The 18,231-nt window shown below is 45.6% G+C and overlaps 3 protein-coding genes across 9 annotated transcripts in view; all 3 read left to right on the top strand.

Moving 5' to 3' along the window:
• LOC118288646 (meiosis inhibitor protein 1-like) overlaps positions 1-5,217 on the top strand; it is a 46,202-nt gene extending 40,985 nt beyond the window's left edge. For all 5 annotated transcript variants that reach the window (XM_035614946.2, XM_035614949.2, XM_035614945.2 and 2 more), the window contains 2 exons: positions 3,511-3,638; positions 4,663-5,217. In XM_035614946.2, the coding sequence (XP_035470839.1) occupies positions 3,511-3,638; positions 4,663-4,717 (183 nt within the window). In that variant the 3' untranslated portion in view covers positions 4,718-5,217. The remainder of the gene's footprint in view (positions 1-3,510; positions 3,639-4,662) is intronic.
• Positions 5,218-5,885: 668 nt separating this feature from the next.
• Positions 5,886-14,143, top strand: LOC118288317 (coiled-coil domain-containing protein 134). 2 transcript variants are annotated; one of them, XM_035614282.2, is made up of 7 exons: positions 5,886-6,157; positions 9,375-9,505; positions 9,700-9,821; positions 10,804-10,888; positions 11,465-11,646; positions 12,691-12,762; positions 12,973-14,143. In XM_035614282.2, the coding sequence occupies exons 2-7, from the start codon at positions 9,403-9,405 to the stop codon at positions 13,096-13,098; spliced, it is 690 nt and encodes a 229-aa protein (XP_035470175.1). In that variant the 5' UTR covers positions 5,886-6,157; positions 9,375-9,402; the 3' UTR covers positions 13,099-14,143. The 2 variants fall into 2 exon arrangements, with proteins under 2 accessions (XP_035470175.1, XP_035470176.1); XM_035614283.2 differs by lacking the exons at positions 5,886-6,157; positions 9,375-9,505; positions 9,700-9,821 and adding an exon at positions 9,930-10,347.
• Positions 14,144-14,203: 60 nt separating this feature from the next.
• Positions 14,204-17,741, top strand: LOC118288316. 2 transcript variants are annotated; one of them, XM_035614280.2, is made up of 2 exons: positions 14,204-14,366; positions 14,871-17,741. In XM_035614280.2, exons 1-2 carry the CDS (start codon positions 14,345-14,347, stop codon positions 16,907-16,909), a joined length of 2,061 nt encoding a protein of 686 aa, XP_035470173.2. In that variant the 5' UTR covers positions 14,204-14,344; the 3' UTR covers positions 16,910-17,741. The 2 variants fall into 2 exon arrangements, with proteins under 2 accessions (XP_035470173.2, XP_035470174.2); XM_035614281.2 differs by having other exon boundaries at positions 14,205-14,366; positions 14,895-17,741.
• Positions 17,742-18,231: the final 490 nt, after the last annotated feature.

Here is an 18,231-nt window from a genome sequence, read left to right as displayed (position 1 = left end):
TGAGCTTCTGTCGTTCGTGTTACCCAAGGCAGCTTTGTGGTAAATGCATGAAGCCTGTTTGTGTTTGCTTCAAGGCATCATCAAACACAGAGGGAATACCGGCCTCTTCACATTGCTCTGCTGAATTGTTTTTATCATACTGTATACAGGACTGGATCCTGAAAGAAGCTCAGAATCAGAGGGGTGACCGAGCGATGTTCTGCAGCTCCTGGTGCACTGTGAGCCAGGGAATCATGAACTGTGTGTGCGCGCGTGTATGCAGGTGTGATAATATATATGTTTGTGTAGAAGCAGTAGAGGTGGCAGGGTTTAATGTGACACACATTTCTCCTAACGGTCTCTAGACAATAAGATTTTTCTGTCCTGTCATCTCCTCTGCTCCAATGCATAGCACACATACACACACACACACACACACACACACACACACACACACACACACACACACACACATAGAGCAATTTTCATGGGTTTTGTTGATCTGCCTTTGGACTGAAGGGACATTTCAATTTATGGGGATGTTATCTATGCACATTTGTCAGTGACCTGGTATCATATCACTGTCTTGCTTCCTCCCCACGAGTTGAGACATAAACATCTACTGAGAGTGTGTGTGTGTACACAAGAGTGTAAATCTGTGTACACACTTACACACTCTTGTGAACACACATGCGTCATTGGCTTTTGCATCCTTAGGGTATTTCTGACGTGCACAGGCTTGTCTTCCTGTCTGTATGATCCAGTGATAAGTGTCAAGTATAAGCAGGGGTGAATCTCCTGCATCTTGCACTGCGTACTCAGTGAGCTTCTCGGATCAGAGCTGATGTTAGCTGAGAGCCTCTTTTCATAATTTCTAAAGCTTGCAGACTTCTAATAACACTCCCCAGTCTGGAGGGAATCTGTCAGTCATCACTCTCTCTGTATGCCTTTGATTCCTGCTAACACAGCCCAAGCTTTCACTCACAAGCCTTTTCTGTTTCTCCCCCTTTTCCCTCTCGCCTGTTCTTTTTGCTCTGTAAATTGTTCTCACCCCACCGACGCAGCGTCATTCACCTTTTGCTCTTTTCAATTACTGAACATTGTTGGAGCCATTTTCTTTATTCTGCCCTTTCCTTCACCCACTTGTTCCTCAAAATACCATCATCTGGAGTCGCTTGGCTCGCAAATGTTGCCAACTGAAAACAGCTCTAACTTTGAGTGCAACACTCACTTCTTGTGAATGAAGATCCTTGAATGCTGGTTCTCTCTCAGGAAATGTGTTACCAACCGCATAGTACATGGTCAGTCAGTAGTAGCAAGTTTATATCTTATTTGTTGCTGCAGCCTTGATGTTGATGCCCAATCAAAAGTCATAAAGTTGTAGTAGTATGAGTGAGCACAGATACTGGGGGTACGTCTAAGAACTTTGACTGATCTTCACGATTACTGCAGTATTAATGTAACCATTATCCAGTCTGTTTGATTCCACTGTAATACCATCAATTCTCATCACTTCCTATGCAATCTAACGTGAAACATACTCAAGTCCAGAACAAAAGATACAAAGGATACTTTCATCACTGCAGCATTAAGCTCAGTTGCCTCATTATGGCGATCTTAAAGGAGATAATGATAAATTGGTGTTGTTCTGACGCAACTTTGACCAGTATTGTATTAACATTTTTGGAGAGTAAGCAGATTTAGTCCTATGTTCAACACCAACTATGTGGCTTTTATTCTTAACTCAGATTTTTAGATGTGAAGAGCAAAGTGATTGGTGTGAAAAGTAACTGAATTGTAACTATAACTGCAGCTCTGTGTTGTTGCCTGGCGGTTCTTCGTGAAACAAGCTCGAACAATAATCCTCGTATTCAGAGTCTGCTTCCCTGTCGGCACTGCTGTAGATGATCTGCAACCTTTTATCTTTTGCAAAAGTTTACTGTTGATTGTGAATATCTTCCACAAGATTTTAATTTCCTTTATGCTGCATACGGCAAGTGTTCTCTGTTCTTTATTGCCTGAAGTAGATGGTTACATCTACGGTGCAGCTCGATTTGTTGTTCCACAGCCTTTGAACACATTTTTTCTATTGTACATGCCATGTCCCTGTCTTGCTTATGTATTTAGTTCTCTGCAAATCCCAGGTTTGTCTGTGTGTGTGTGTGTAGTGTAGGTATAGTCATGTTGTGGATACCTAAATCACATTATGGGGTTTTGTCTTCCTTATGGGGGGAAAAAAGTTCCCATAATTTAAATCGTTAAATGTTACTGTGAGGACATGGTCATCAATGGTAGGTTTATATTTTGTATTAATGGTAGGTTTATATTGAGGTTTGATAAAGGGCCAGGAAAGTGGTAGTAATGGTCAAAGTTAGCTGAATAAAGTCAGTGTAATTACTGTGCTTGTGTGTGTGTCTGCGGCAAATACAAACAAACAAGGATTTACCTTTTCTTTCAGCTCGCCACGTGATTTCTAAAAATCACTTTTGCAGGCGTCAAATCAAACCACAACTCGCAAACATAAAGGGGGATCGTCACAATGTTTCCTGCAAACTGATCACCCTCAAACCTGTACTCTCTGGAATCACCAGCAGAGGGCGACTCCACTGGTCAAAAAGAGAAGTCAATATGTTGAAATGACCTCTCACTTGATTTATGATGACAGTAAAAATTTTCCTGAAGAGATCATGGTCTCAATCTCTGTTGAGTCTTCTTCAATACAGCATGATGTTCCTTTTGTAAATTGTGGTCTAATTTAGACTAAAATAAAGCACAGTATACATTGGGGCGTGGATACAGTGTGATTGACAGCTAGTACTCTCAATGGGTGCAGGTCAACAGTAAACAGTGTGTCAGACAACGGAACAAATATGAAATAGAGACTTAACACGGCCCATGAGCTACATATTAACCAGCAGTCACTTCCAGGCTGCTCTGCGCTGAAGTCCTAATTTCACTACTGCAGCAATGTCTGATAGAATCTCTCCGCACATAAGTTAAAGACAGTGGTTGTGCTCTGATTTGGGCTATTTTGGAAACGAATCTTTATCCCAAAAAGAACCTTAAGCTAGGTGCTTTTTCCGAGATCAGATATAATTAAACGTAGCTTGAGGGGTCTGAAAAGTCCGTAAATCTACATAATTGAACTGTTCTTGTCGGTTCATTTTGAAAGTGCAACAAACGAGTGGGGAGATTTTAACACTCGGTCGGCTGACTAATGGTGTAACTTCATCACTCAGTCAGCTGTTGCAGTCCAACCAAAAAGACCTTCGGCATATTTTCTCTTTGAAGACATATCAGCTTTATTTATTTATCCATTTATTCCGTTTTTGGCTTTGTCCTCCCACCCCCGTCAACCTTAACTCTCATTATTGAAATAATGTCCCCTCTTTCTTTTCATTGCTTCCTTTTCCATTTTCTGTTGTCAACCCTTTCCTCGTCGTGCTGCTTGCCTCGCCTCACCCGCTCTGTCTCTGCCTCTCCCTTTTAACTCAGCAACATAAAATCCTCACTCTCCTTTTGTTCACTCAGATCCACAGCAGTGTCCTGCAGCCACCACCCACAGAGGAGCACACGCAGAGAGTGAGGAATATGATGGAGGCCCTCAGCCTACAGACACAAGCCGAGAGCTGCATCCCCAGTCTGCCCAGCAACATCCTGTATCCCTTACATGAAGTGAAACACACTCACGAACATCTCTGAACTATAGAAAACACGCACATGCTGACACACCGCGTCTATTATGCAGACACGTGCGTTCTCACCTGTACGTGAGCCACAGCTCGCACCCGGCAAAAAAACACCAAACGTACCTCTGCAACTCCAAAAAGTGTTGTAAAAGCGACCACATGTGCACACGCACTCAGCAGGCCGTGACCAAAGTCGTGCTGTACCTGCACCTCGGTGTCAGCAGAACACCGTCATTGATTTTCTCTGGCAGTTTGTTATCCGTTTTGTGCTTCTCACACAGTCTCTTTGAAAGTGTGTTGTACAACAGAGTCATTAACTGTATTTCATTCCGAGTCAGTAGTTAAAGGCTCTCCACATTTGGCATGCTGATTGACTGTAGTTCTGTCTCTCTCTCACACACACACACACACTCTCTCTCTCTCTCTTTCTCTCTCTCTCTCTCTCTCTCCCCCTGCCTCATCCACCCACACATATAATACAATTTGTATGTAAGCTCAGTTTGATATAATCAAAACAATACTGTCATATGATCTTTATAGTTAACAAATCCAGCACCAGTGGAAGGCATAAAATTTACTACAATACTACACTGTACTATACTAGACTATACTTTACTAAACTATACAGTACTAAACTATACAGTACCGCACTATACTTTACTCTACTAGACTATACTGTACTGACTTTACTATACTGTACTAGACTACTGTACTGACTATAATGATAAGGCTATACTTTACTGTAGACTATACTGTACTGACTATTCAGTACTAGGCGATACTTTACTATACCATACAGTACTAGACTATACTGTACTGACTTTACTATACTATACAGTACTATACCATACAGTACTAGACTGTACTGTACTATATTATGCTATAATATATGCTTTCAAATATGAATCTTCTGTCTCTCTCTCTCTCACACACACACACACACACACACACACACAATCGCCTTCCTTCATTGCTCCTTAACTCCCCCTTGCAGCCGTGTTGGAGATGTGTCCGTCTGGCTGTGTGATTTTACACTGACAACAGGCTGACGTTCCAGCAAACCAACACACGCAGCTTATAAATGATTAACTGTTAATGTTTCTTTGATTCAAATAGGCCTTTTGTGTAATTCAAATTTACATGTGGTGTTAAAAGAAGATTTGCCCAATTCATCTGAGCTTTTGACATTATAAGACAAACCCAGCAGGATAAAAAAATCTCAGATCTAAAACCCATTTGTTCTCTTGTTATAGGCCACCCTGTGTAATGATACTTGTTCTATGTTCGACCATTAAGTGCAGTTTACCAGTGAGTCTCTATAAATGTCCCGAGACCACCTAAAGGACACAATCAGACACACAACCTCAATTGGACATTTTTGTGTTCATAAAACCGTGAATTCCGTTTTGAATTCTACAACTGTTTAGTGAGAGGTTTGTGACATTGAAACCTGCCATTGGCGTCATCGCTTGTTATTGGCCCTGCCAGGTGGCCTTTCTGTTGAGTGGCCTTTCTAGCCAATTAAAATTAAAAAACACTAAAATGAAAATGCTGCCTGCTTTTTTTGGTCTGGTAATCCATTGTGTCCTATTAGCCCGGGACCCAGACAATTTCTGGGCGATATATATCACTTTAACACATTTGTGATTCAGTCAGAGAGGTCAGGTGGCATTATCCACGATTAATCCAGAGGGTTTTCCTCTTACAATAACACACATAAACGTTCATGTGGACAGAAGTTGGGTAATTTGTCATCACTAGGGCTGCAGCTTTAACGATTATTTTCATCATCCGTTAATCTGTCGATTTTTTTCTCGATCAATGGATTCGTTTTAATATTTTTTTCATCAAAACAACTTAAACCGATTCAATCAATCAATTAATAAATTAATTCAGTAGTCGATTATTAATTATTATCGATGAACTGTTGCAGCTCTGCATCACCCACTGCTTCTGTCAGCATATGTACTGCATGGTCTGCTGCAGATATAGTATAACAAATCAAAATGTAATCTTTAATTGCAATATAATATATATATAAATATATATAAATATATTTATTACATAAATATATATATAACATATATATATTTATTAGGCAAGATGTCAGCACTGAGGCATCGCCAGAGGAAGCTCACGAACTGAACGCTGCTGCCGCCGCCACGCACTGGCGGTGTCCCCCTCTAAACCCTCCGTGCAGAAACCACATCCTCCCCCGTGTTCATCAGCGCCCGCTCGCTGTCATTCGTCCAAGTCGAGCCAGCCGGTGCGATCGTGGCGCGGGCGGAGTGGAGCAGCGAGAGCCGCATGTAAATGAACAGCTCCGCGTTTCGCTGTCACCTGAGGGTGATCCGGAGGGGGGCAGATTGACCGTCCCGTGACCCCGCGTCGGCCGGCCGACCGACCGCTGACGTGCTGCGTGGAGATAGAAAAGGTAAAACGTCGCCACTTTGGAGGGAACGCCGCCCGCCGCTCCTCGACACATCACGGTGAGTGATCCGCGAGTTGTGCACGGTGAATCCGGCGGGGGCACGGAGCTGCGATTACGGGCCGAAGCGATCATGTTGTGGAGCGACTTCCAATACTTAAATTCTTTAAAAAAAATTGACGCAAATGCTCGTGAGATATTGCTCGTTGATGCACATCGCCACCAGAAGCGATCTCGCATCACAGCTCCGTGTCTGATCGTCTGTGGACAGGAAGCGTCGCGGGTGGGTCGTGCAGGGGACGTGCGATCAAGTAAGCGACCTGTAACTGACGGCGCACATGCCAGTCTTTACCCCCACTCAGCCATCATCACCATTACGCATGCCCATGGCTCCCACTCTGCATGAATGGTGATAGAGGGAGAGAGATTATGTGTCAGTCCTTGAACCTCCAACCTCCCACAGCAGGCAGGCAGCCCGAGGGAAACCTGCACATCCTGCTGTCTTGAGAGGCAGCCGTCCTTTATTTCCATCCCCCTCTGGCATTGAGTTCTCTTCCTGACATTTAACGCCACATGGTTGGTTTGGTGAGCCGTGTGGACCACTCTCCCACTCCTGATGGATTGTAGCTCGTCTTTGGAGGACCAGAGAGAGAGCAGATTGGACATTGCACTGCATCCTAGAATGGGGGGGTGTTGCATGTTTGCACTCCACTGGGAATTCAAAACCGCACGAGTGGACAGCCCAGTAGTGTGATGAGATGCGGGTGCCTCCGTATCTGACCGAGCTGGAAGATGGATCTCTCCACGCAGGAAATCCAACTTCGGGCCTCTCTTCTGCCACAGAGATTTACGTGGGCTTACAGCACGAACCACTCTGCCTCCAGAGACCTCCCCCGGGGCAGACACACCCTTGCCGGACGCTTGAAGACAAATCTGAACCATGGGCCCTCGCACCGTGGATACTGAACATCAGATGATGAAACATCCATCCAGTCCAGGATTCAGCATCTGTCTTGGGTTAATTGTCCCTCAAGTAAGGGAGACAAGGGATGAAGTGATCTCCTCGCTGCTGCTGCTGTTTATCAGTCAGACGTCTTGTTTCTTCTCACGCAGCCCAGCTCGAGGTTCAAGGGGAATATGAAATTGATATTGTAGTGAGTCACAGTCTCTCACTTGGTGAGGGTATAGCCAAGTGTAATCTGATCTCAGAACCAGAGTGCTGTGGTGGTAGATTTTCCCCTGACTTTGATTTTTCTGATGTTATCATCAGCGTTGCCCGTTCACAGTTAATGGATGCATCAGACGACTGATCCCTCCTTCGCGTCCCTGTGCAGCTCCTCCAAGTCCCAGCACTTTGTCTTACGGCGTGAGAACTTCCAGGAGCAGCTGCTGGAAATATATGTTGACTGCGTTAAATTGTTGCAGCGGCGATAACCCTCCTCTGGTCGTAAATATCTGCCGGAGCTACATAGCACGGCGGGTTACATCAAGTTACCCGACAAGCTGCTGCCAAGGGAGAGACGACCCCCCCCCCCCTTTCCCTGGCTGTTATCTAGAAATACGGGGGCTTTTGACAACACTTGAGGATATTTAGAGCAACGCTTCTCAGAAAGCTGGGAAGCCACCCAAAAAGGATGTTCCCAGAATGCACAAATTGTCCCTAATCGAACATTGTCTTCGCTCAGCTGTCCTCGCTTCTGCTGACTCCGTTTTAAATGGGGCGGGGGGGGGCATCTTACAGTTTTATCTTTAAATGAGTCTTTCGATTGAAAGAGACCACAGAGACCACACATCAGGGCCAAAGTAGCGGCAACTGCAGGGAGTTTTCATATTTGCAGGTTTGGAATGGTATCTTAAGCTCTACTGTAACATAAAGAGGCTTTGGACCGTGATCGTACTCTCATCAGGCTGTGCTGTGAAGCTGACGCTGTTGTGAAAACAGGAGGTCTGAGTGTGAAACGATCGCCGTCAGTCCATGTTATCTGCCCCCTGAAGAGAGATAGTGTATGTCTAGGAGCATATGCTCCCCCCTCTCTGATTTGAGTGAGATCCTTAAGGGGACAAATTAACATTCATACGCCGAGAGGTTTGCTCACTTCCTAGTCCTGCAGTTTCAGGAATTTTGGCAGCCGAACTTGTAAAGATTAATTCCGTCAGTGCAAAATCCAGTCCCCGGTGCTCATTATGCCCTCGCACAGCCTCGCGCCCCTCCTCTATCTTCCCCTTGTTCCCTTATCTGTGTGTCTTTGGGTTTTTATCGCTCGTGTCTTCAACAAGAGCAGATGAAATAGTCACCAGGAAAGCTGTTGTTTCCTGCAGGGTCTCACCGTCCTGACTTGTCAACCTTCCCACCCACCCCCCGTTCTCGGAAAGCCGCGACGCCCCTCTGCTCAACTCTCGCCTCCCGTCCTCCTCCTGCTTCTGACAATCTAACTCTCCCTGGATGCCTCACACCCCCGTCGAGCCCCTTACCCTCTCTGCATCCCTCTGATTGTGTATTGGCGGAGCCCTCGCTAAATTATGCATGCATTATGTGAATAATGCGTTGTACCATTTCATCAACATTGTCTGCTGCCTCCCCCGAGTTACTCCTGTTTTCTGCTAATGTTTTTCTTAAAAATTTGGCTTTCATCAAATTTTCATTTGATGAGCTCCTATTTTTAGCTGTTGTGTTTATCTTTTGCTTTCATCACTCCCCTTTTTAAACCTATAAAAAAGGCCCCAGAGGAAAAAGGAAGTTGCAACTGAACGAAAATGTTGGAGGAGGCCAGTGCTTTTGGATGGAGAGACCAGGGGGAAGGGGGAGATGAGAGGAGAGGAGAGGAGAGAGCAGAGAGTCGGTCTGCTACTGAGATTGTAAATGTTCCTCTGGGGTTTTTTCCAGTGCCAGACATCAGATGTGTCTTTTAGAAGGAACATAAGGAGCCCCCTCTCCAACAGCTGGAGACCCTCTGGTGGTCCATATTGACCACTTATCCCTCGCATGTCTCTCTGCTTCACATATTCCTCAAGTATCACGGGGGAGTGAACCTTTCTAGCACCTTTTGGAAGAAGAAAAATGACTCTAAACTGAGTCTAGTTTTCAGATAGAACTGACTTTGTATAAAAGACAATGTCTTCCTGTTTTGAAGGAGTGTATATATATATATATATAAACATTCTCTCTTCTGTAACATGTAATGATTTGAAATAATGCAATTGTACGGCAATAATTTGAGGTTTATCAATGTGATGCACTGTTCTGTATCTAATGGCTCGTCATCTCTTGTGTTCGGAAGAGCGCCTCTCTGCCGCCTCCTGCTGACCATGCAGAGTCTCTGCGCAGTGGTCATGGCACTGGCCGCTGCCGCTCTCTGCTCGGCAGACTCCGACGGGCACCGACCGAGACATGACTCCAACCTGGAGATCTGTATCCTTCAAATTGACAGGCACGCCTGTGTGTGTTCACGTGTTTGTGTGTGTGTGTGTGTGCGTGTTCGTGCAAGTCACTGAGTGTGAACGAATGCATGGCAGTGAATACGTTTCTGTGCGTTTGAGTGTGACAGATGGACGAGTGTGAGCTATGTGAGAGTCGCGTGTGTCCTCCTGACCTCCTCACGTCAGACAAGCGGCTGTTTGAGACCAAGAGGAAAGATCAGCTGAACGCGCTCAAGAATCTGGTGGAGCTGAACGACATTAACCAGCAGTACAAGATCATAGACATCATGCTCAAAGGACTCTTCAAGGTAGTGTGTGTGTGTGTGTGTGTGTGTGTGTGTGTGTGTGTGTGTGTGTGTGTGTGTGTGTGTGTGTGTGTGTGTGTGTGTGTGTGTGTGTGTGTGTGTGTGTGTGTGTGTGTGTGTGTGTGTGTGTGTGTGTGTGTGTGTGTGTGTGTGTGTCGTGACGTCATGTGCTCACACAGTGTGTGGGCAGCACCGGAATCAAACACATGTTTAAAAAACTCAAGTTAAGCTCCACCCTCCCGTGCCCCCCGGCAGAAAGAGGGAATAAGAGGGCTCACGGCCCACACGAGGATCAAAGGCTTCAAATGATCCAACGATCGCATTCATCAGCATGTTCGCTCGCATTCATTTGAATGTTAGATTGGAATCGGGCTGCTCACGGTGCCACTCTCTCCACACGAGGCTGGTGGCTCTGCTTTACACTGCGTCCCGCTTGCCAGAGGACAGTTATCTATGCATCTGCGTGCCTCTCAAGGACAACGGGCATAGTCGACCTTTAGTGGCTGAAAAACATTGTCAGCATTTTTGTGTGAGATAATGGTTCCAGAGTGTCTCTACTCGTATCTCTGCTTTATACTACCTCAACAGACCTTGACTCTAATCTCAGTACATGTCTGTGTGTGCGCTAAGGTTCTCTGTATTTTCACCAGAATATGACATAGACTGATGCATTTTGTGTCATACAAAGCGACACGATGGTCAGACAGGCTTCAGACAAGTTTATCTTTATCCTCCTAACACTTGGTGTCATCCCACTTCTTGCCTCAAAAACCTAATCATCTCACGGCTCACGCTGCTCGCCCTGTATGGAAAGTGGTGTGTTTAATGTCACGATAGGATTCATCACTGTTCAGATGCCTCGCAGAGCTGCTAGCATGGACCTAGTCTCGCGCTCTCATTCACAGTCGTCACCACGGCGACTTACATTCACAGCACACGGTGTCGATTAAAATAAACCCGGAGGTTTGTGTCTGTCGTTCACAAGGTGTTGGAGGACTCGAGACAAATCCTGGTGGCGGCCAACATGCACGCTGACGACCCCTTCCCCATGGACGACAAGATCAAAGAAGGTCTGATTCACGTTTTACACACCTCCGCTGTTTCATCATTTCATTTTGTCATTGCGTCTCTCTCTCTCTTGCCCTGCATACATAAGTCGGCACCTCCAGTGAGTCTTTCACACGCTTGATTCTGTCTCCGCCACCTCTGACGGCGTTCGTCCCGTTTTCCTCTTCCTCAGCTCTAAAAGCTCCACATCTTTCTCTCTCTCTCTCTCTCTCTCTCTCTCTCCCTCTCCCTCTCCCTCATCCGCATCCTCCTTTGGTGCCGGCGTGTGCCAATAGTATCAGCTTTCTCATTAACATCTATCTCATTGTCATTTGCCTCTTTTCAGGTTTATTCAGCTCTGAGTGTCTTCGAACAAAATCGAACACTCTTCTTTTTGCTCTGTTTATCAGCATGTGTGTGTGTGTGTGTGTGTGTGTGTGTGTGTGTGTGTGTGTGTGTGTGTGTGTGTGTGTGTGTGTGTGCGTGTGCGTGTGTGTTTTCTCAGCACAAAGCACAAAAAAGTCTTCAAAACCAGTTCAATTTGTCCTCTTCTGTCTTATTTTTTTAAAATCTGTTTCCATCTGTCCTCTCTTCTGCAGCTTACTCCCATGTGGTCGAGAACACCGCGTTTTTCGGCGACGTGGCACTGCGTTTCCCCCGCATTGTCCACCATTACTACGACCGCAACGCCGACTGGAGTGGTCTGCTGCGCTGGGGGCTGAATTTCTGCAACCTGACGGGGGTTTTTACCGGAGGAGCCCACCAACATGTCCTCACGCTCGTAAGACCAGACAATGACTTATGCTCTCCTTGTTGTAACGAACGTCACCCTTTTGAAAAACGGAATTGTCACGATCCGCTGCGGTTTTCTGGAGTGAGCTTGGAATGCCGAACATAAAAGCTCTTGCTTCTCACTGGCTGAATTCAGACAACGCTTGTTAGATCTTCACTCTGCAGAGGGAGAACAGAAGGATTGGAAGGTGCGTGTTGCCTGCTTAAAGCAGCTGAACATATGGACATGGTAATAAGAACATCATTCAAAAGCTAATGTTGTTTCAGGCTTAAAGTAAATGCCTTGACAATATAAAAACAAATCATTCTTACACCTGAAAACACCTTAAATTAATACTTTCTCTGCAGGGGTGTGAAGTGAGAATGTGGTAAACACTTGCAATAAAACAATGCATAGCACATATATATAGTGCAAAGTGAGTTAAATATGACAGCTGAATAGAAATTACCAATCCGATAAAAGATCCGGTTTATAGCAGATACAGGACATTTTAGTGCTGTCTTCTGTCACGTCGGTGTCCTATAAATTCTCAGTATCAGTTGATACCTCTGCAAAATGTGTCATTCATCATTAAATCAGTCCATGACGCATTGACGCCATCAGAAGTTATGAGAGAATGGTGCTCCCTGTTTTGATGCGCGAGTTAATGAACCAAACTCTTTGCAGGATTAATCTGTGACTTTAGCAATGTGCCAGGAGGATTATACAGTGGATTAATTCGGAGACTCAGAGCCGTGGCAGTTACCACCCTGAAAGTGTGCATCCCGACCTCCCTTGTGCCTCGGAAACCCCTCTCTCCTCTCAGTTCCATGCAGCTTGTTTGCCTCTGAGGAGAAAATAAGCAACGTTACTGAGAGGAAATGTAGATTTCTAACTGCACCCACTTGCCTAATTCCATCATAACTCTTTTAACTGTAGAATTAGCGATGAGAAAGTGTTTGATTTCCCTTCCTTGTCTCTTTTGAAGAAGTGAAAATGTACCCCTGTGTCATCTTTTCCCCCTGTCATCTGTGTGTACCTCTCCTCTCTCAGATGTCACAGGAGCTGGGAATCACTGAGAAGTCCCCAGACTTCATAAACCCATACCGCACAGAGAGAGACGATGTGAGTAAGATGCATCCATTGTTGTTTCTTTCTCTTCCTTTTTCCTTTGTTACCATCACACCACTCTCGTGACCACTCTTAATGACTCCCCAACCTGTAACCATGAAATATTGCGATAGGGATGTTCACAAACACACACACACACACACACACACACACACACACACACACTCACACTCACACTCTCTCACCCTTTCTTATGTGCTTAAGGTGCTTCACACAGCTGAGGCTTTTCAGAAGATCCTGAGGGAGGAGGAGAAGAGAAGGCGGAAGGAGGAGAAGAGGAAAGAAATCAGGAAAGGCCCTCGCATCTCCCGCTCGCGCACCGAGCTATAGCGCTGCACCTCAGTGCTTGTGCAGAGAAGCTGAGGAGGAGGACGAGGAAAGAGCATACGCACAGTCCACAAGGGGTGGCTTGACTTGTCAACTCAGATGACAGTGAAGGCAATAAAACCTGCCATCTCTTGTACAAAAGCCAGGTGCTCTGTTGAGAAGAAGACGAGAGGAGGAGCCCTCATTGTGACGCGGCAAAGTAAAATAGAAGTGGATGTTAGTGTGACGATGGTCTGAATCGCCGTGCTCGCTCAGCGATTTGTAATTGGGGAAATCCAATGTCGTGTAAGAGATCAAAAAAGTCTCTGGAACAGGAGTTAAAAAGGGAAACTCGCTTTTTGATAACTTGAGGATTACGTAATTGTTCTTTGGAATATAAATTATTTCAATAAATTTGCTTCAGAACTTTGAAAACCCTATTGTACTGTGTCTGCTCTAGATTTAATGTGTCTAAAGCCCAAATGGTCACCATTAATACATATATATGGTCTCACCTCATTAAAACGTGGCCTGTATCTGGTTAGGTTCAGCTTGGTTCAATTAGGGAATAGAGTTTTATTTGATTGAGATTCTGTAGAAAGATTTCTCGGGGGATGTTTGTGAATGGGCAGATTTATGTTCTCATTGCTGCTCCAAGTTGTAATGATGCCTCATATCTTGTTTGCTTGAAGGACAAAATTACCATTGGTTCAGTCATTTTGAATGAAAATTATTTTGCCATACGAGTAGATTGTCAAAGATTTAGCTTTTCCCTTCTGTTTTTTTTGTTACATATTTGGCAATCCTTTTGATACCATTTGTCATTTTCTATTTTTTGATCACTTCTTTCTTTATGAAAGACCTGTCAACCAAAAAACACAGTATGTGACTCCTCGTCCTGCACCTGTTTCTTTGTCATTTTCTTGATCATCATCTTTATTGTGTAATAGTATAACGACTGTTATAAAATGTATATGTATATTCAGAGAAAGAATATCAGTGCTGCAGACAGAACAAGCCATTTTGCTATCCGATTTAATGAAATAAAGCGACTCAGATGTGTTCAGTCCCACTGTGTCAGTGTCAGTGTCAGTGTCACAGATCGGCCAACAGGGGGCAGAGCCACCAAACGCACTTTGTATCCAGGTCCAATGTTTTTGTTTCTGTTGGAGCTTTGAGCCTCAACGTGAAGCTTTAGCCACATTCAGGAGATGACAGCGAGGGTTTGAAAGCGGAGAGGAAACCATCCGCTGTAGTCCCACGATACAAGATGTCTAATAACTTGTACTCTGGTGAGATAAAGTCTCTGTCGTGACAGTTGCTGTTTTTTTTTTTATACTATAAGTTAGCATCTCGCTAAAGCTAGCTTGCTAATGGGGGAATTAGCTGTTGACGGTCAAAAGAAGTTCAGGGGCTTTTGCTAACGGCAGCTGGAGGGGGGGGGGGTCACAGGGTGGTGTTCAGGGTTTGAACTTGTTGATGTCTGATCTTTGGGGGTTGGTTAATCTTTGTGTCGTGTTTGACTGATTATAAATAACAGTAACAACTGCGCAACGTGAGCTGCTAACTGTATTCACCTGCATGTAGCTCGTCGGTTCAGTTTCTGTTTCTGTTTCTGTGCAGAAGCTTCCTGACCCGACTGGGCTTGTTGCACAACACAAACAAAATGTCGAATCTCTTCATTAGCTAGGGTCAATGAAGATAAATGAAGTCGTGATTGTTGTATTTCAATCATAATGGGGTCATTTTCCTCCAATTGCAGTCAACGTATGTCAATGAAATGTCAACAGTCTCAGGCGGTGTCTGTTTCCCTCCATCAGGGGACGAGGAGGGGGAAAAGGATCCAGTTGTCATGGAGGGTGACGACGACTGTGAAACCAGGTGGAGCGAGGAGCTCAGGCTGGTCCTCGTCGGGAAAACCGGATGTGGCAAGAGTGCGTCCGGAAACACCATCCTGGGCCGGGGGCAGTTCCTGTCGCAGATCAGCGCGAGCTCCGTCACGCAGGTCTGCAAGCTCGGGAGCACCGTGTTCGCCGAGGAAGAAGTCGGCGACGAGGAGGAGGAGGGTGGCAGGGCTGTCACGCGGAGGAGGATGAAGAGAGTCACGGTGGTTGACATGCCAGGTTTCGGGGACACGCTCCTCAGCGTGGAGCAGATCCGCGCGGAGATTGCCAAATGTGTGTGTCTCTCTGCCCCGGGGCCACATGCCTTCCTCCTGGTGGTGCCGATAGGACGATACACAGACAACGAGAACCAGGCTGTTTGTGAGATGGCGGAGGTGTTTGGGGAGGAGGCGGTGTGTCACCACACAGTGGTTCTTTTTACCAGAGGGGATGACCTGGAGGGAATGGCGATCGAAGAGTACCTGAGGCAGACTGCACCTGCTGGGCTCAAGGCTCTGATTGACAGGTGTGGGGGCAGGTACCATGTTCTCAACAACAGAGACCCCGGTAACTCGACGCAGGTTCGAGAACTCTTGATGAAGGTGGACAGAATGGTGAAGCAGACTAACAGAGGGTTTTATACCAACAGCATGTTCTTAGAGGCTGAGGCCGCTATCAGGGAGGAGCAGAGGGTGATTTTGGGAGGGCAAGAGAAAGGAGAGGGGGAAGAAGAATGGGGAAACAGCGGCAGCATGGAGGAACAGGCTCAGCGTATGAAACGAAGAAAGTGTGACCTAGAGTTTGACACAGCAGGAAGCAGCGCAAGAGGAACGCAGGGGTTCAGCAGGAGAGAGTTGGAGAATGGAAATGAAGATGAAGAGGATGTATGGATGGAGAGATGGACAGAGGAGAGCAGAGGCAGTGCTTTCAGCCTCCTGAGGGACAGAATAAAAAAATGTAGGTACCCGTTCGGAAGCAGGCATAAGGGCTGCAGCAGGGCCGTCAGCAGGCGACAGTCCCTGCGTTCGTCCTTGATTCGCATTAGGCAGGAGGCTGTGCTCTCCGCTAAGGTGCTGGAGAGAGTTAAGATCCTGGTGGCTGCTGGAACCACAGGCCTGGCAGTTGGGGCAGTGTTCGGCGCTGCTGCTCCTTTAGCCGCCGCAGCCGGGGCTTCCCTTCTGGGAAATTCGGTTGGTTTTGCTGCAGGTCAACTAGCCGGGATGTCTGTGGCGGGAGGCACAGGTGTCGGGAAAGCTGTGGGGGCCATAGTGGCAGCTGCATCGGGAAAAACTGCAGTGGCTATGGGGGCAGCAACAGGAGGGCTTATGGGTGGCTCTGTGGGAGCCATTGTTGGTACTACGGCCCCCAGTCCCAGAGAGGGTGCTTTGGATGCTCTTGGTCAGGTCAGCCTCATAGGGGCCTCTGCTGTGGGGGTGGCGGCAGGAGTAGGGGGCTCCTTGGGAGCTGGCGCTGCTTTAGGCACAGTTTTGGAGGGAGCAGCTTTCAGCACAGCAGCCCTCAGTGCAGCTGAAACTGCGGCAGTTGGGGCAGCAGGTGCAGCCAACGCCTCTATAGCTCAGGGTAGTTTAGCTTCAGCAGCAGGGCAGCATGCAGTGGCCATTGTGACACCTCATTGTGCTGCGACAGGGGCAGTCTTGGCTCAGACTGCCAATGTCCCAGCAGCAGCAGCAGCAGCAGGTTCTGTATGTGGGTTTACGGGAATGAGTGGGGCATCAGTGGCCAACAGGGTTGCGTCAGATCCCTGGGGCACTGTGGCGGCAACGACGCGCATTTTGGCCGCAGTGGCTGAGATAGGCAAGGCGGCGGCGGGCATCGCGCTGGCTGGAGGTCTGGTGGTGAAGGTGGTAAAGGAAAAAGTCAGAAGTGGCACGGGGACAGCAGAAACAAGTCTCTCCGAGAGAAAGTCGTATGAGATCCACTGGAACAAATAAATACAGGCTGAGAGTGGAGTTGTAATCCAGTGAATGAGATCATATTCATATCTTCTACTGCGCCTTTGATGAAACCTTACACTGCACAGTAGCTCCCCTCACTGTAAGATGTTGCCTGTGAATGTAAACCACTTCACTCCATATGCAGAGGTAGTAGCCGGAGCAATGTAATATAAAACAATATTAAATACATTAACAAGAAATCACACAGTCTTGAATGTTGGTTGGAACTGTTTTAGGCTGGTGACAGACTTCAGTGACATTTGCAGTGGGATGACTAATGAAATATATTTAGCTAAAAAGTGTTGTGATTTCTTTCAGCTTTCTCAAACACATTTGTATCTATATTGATTGTGATAAGGTTTTTACTCATCTCCCAACTGGTTGTTTTGGAACCAGGTTTTCTTGCACATTTTTCTAAAAATTAATAAAAAGAAATGAGATATTGACTTTATTCAGAGTTCAACCATGTTGGTTCATTTGAATGAATGAGATGAATTTCATAAAGGTTTATGGTATTTATTTGGCCTCTAAAGAATCACAGCGCTGTAAACGAAATTGTAAATATATAAATTATTAATCGTATTACAGTAATTGATGTTGAAAAGGAACAAGAGGCCTGAAGTATTAAACGACATGTCAAATCCTAAAGGGTGATGGTGGGCGGCTGTGTTTCAGTGTTTCACATCCTGTAATATGTAAACCGGTAAAGAGTTGTTTTAGTTATGCATTAACAACCAGCACCGACTGCTGTAAATGTGTCAACAGTTCACCAGTGTGTTGACTCTTGTTGCAGTGAAATGAACAATAAAGACAGTATTCTTGCATGACATTTATTTTCTTCCCTGTTGTTTTTAGTTTGGTTTAGTTTTTCTGTCAGTTCATCTGTTGCTTCAACTGTTGCACCACAACATTTGTTGTAGGGGCTTGTGCTTTTTGTATATTTTGCCAGACTTTTTAATCCACTATACTGCAGGTCTGGTAGCTGTGTATTTGACAGTATAAGATAAGATAATATTTTATTAAAGCGCATGGGGGGAAATTGAAGTATAACAGCAGTCCAAAGACAATGAGTTCAGGGTTGATTAAGAATAGAAAAATAAATAATATAAAATGAAATATAACTCTGTAGAATGATTGGATTAGACACATAATATAAGAACAATTAGACAGAATACACAAATTTAATATTTTAGTAGTAGAGCAATACCATCCCAAGTTACAGTTATAAGTCATTCTTAAGAAGTATTTTTTTAGCTTTCTAAAATAAACCTTTAGTATACAATATTTTATAGGCTATGTTCGCACTTGGAGCCTCAGAA

The sequence above is a fragment of the Scophthalmus maximus genome, chromosome 17, assembly GCF_022379125.1.
Source record: "Scophthalmus maximus strain ysfricsl-2021 chromosome 17, ASM2237912v1, whole genome shotgun sequence".
Taxonomy (NCBI): Eukaryota; Metazoa; Chordata; class Actinopteri; order Pleuronectiformes; family Scophthalmidae; genus Scophthalmus; species Scophthalmus maximus.
Note: the sequence above shows the minus strand (reverse complement) of the source record. Positions and strands in the feature narration are given on the sequence as shown.

Bases quoted from the DNA above. Each gene is read 5' to 3' on its own strand.
- LOC118288317 (XM_035614282.2), top strand. From the start codon at position 9,403: ATGCAGAGTCTCTGCGCAGTGGTCATGGCACTGGCCGCTGCCGCTCTC. The intron at 9,506-9,699 runs GTATCCTTCAAA...TCCTCACGTCAG, and splicing joins TGACTCCAACCTGGAGATCT to ACAAGCGGCTGTTTGAGACC. The intron at 12,763-12,972 runs GTGAGTAAGATG...TATGTGCTTAAG, and splicing joins ACCGCACAGAGAGAGACGAT to GTGCTTCACACAGCTGAGGC.
- LOC118288316 (XM_035614280.2), top strand. From the start codon at position 14,345: ATGTCTAATAACTTGTACTCTG. The intron at 14,367-14,870 runs GTGAGATAAAGT...CAACAGTCTCAG, and splicing joins GTCTAATAACTTGTACTCTG to GCGGTGTCTGTTTCCCTCCA.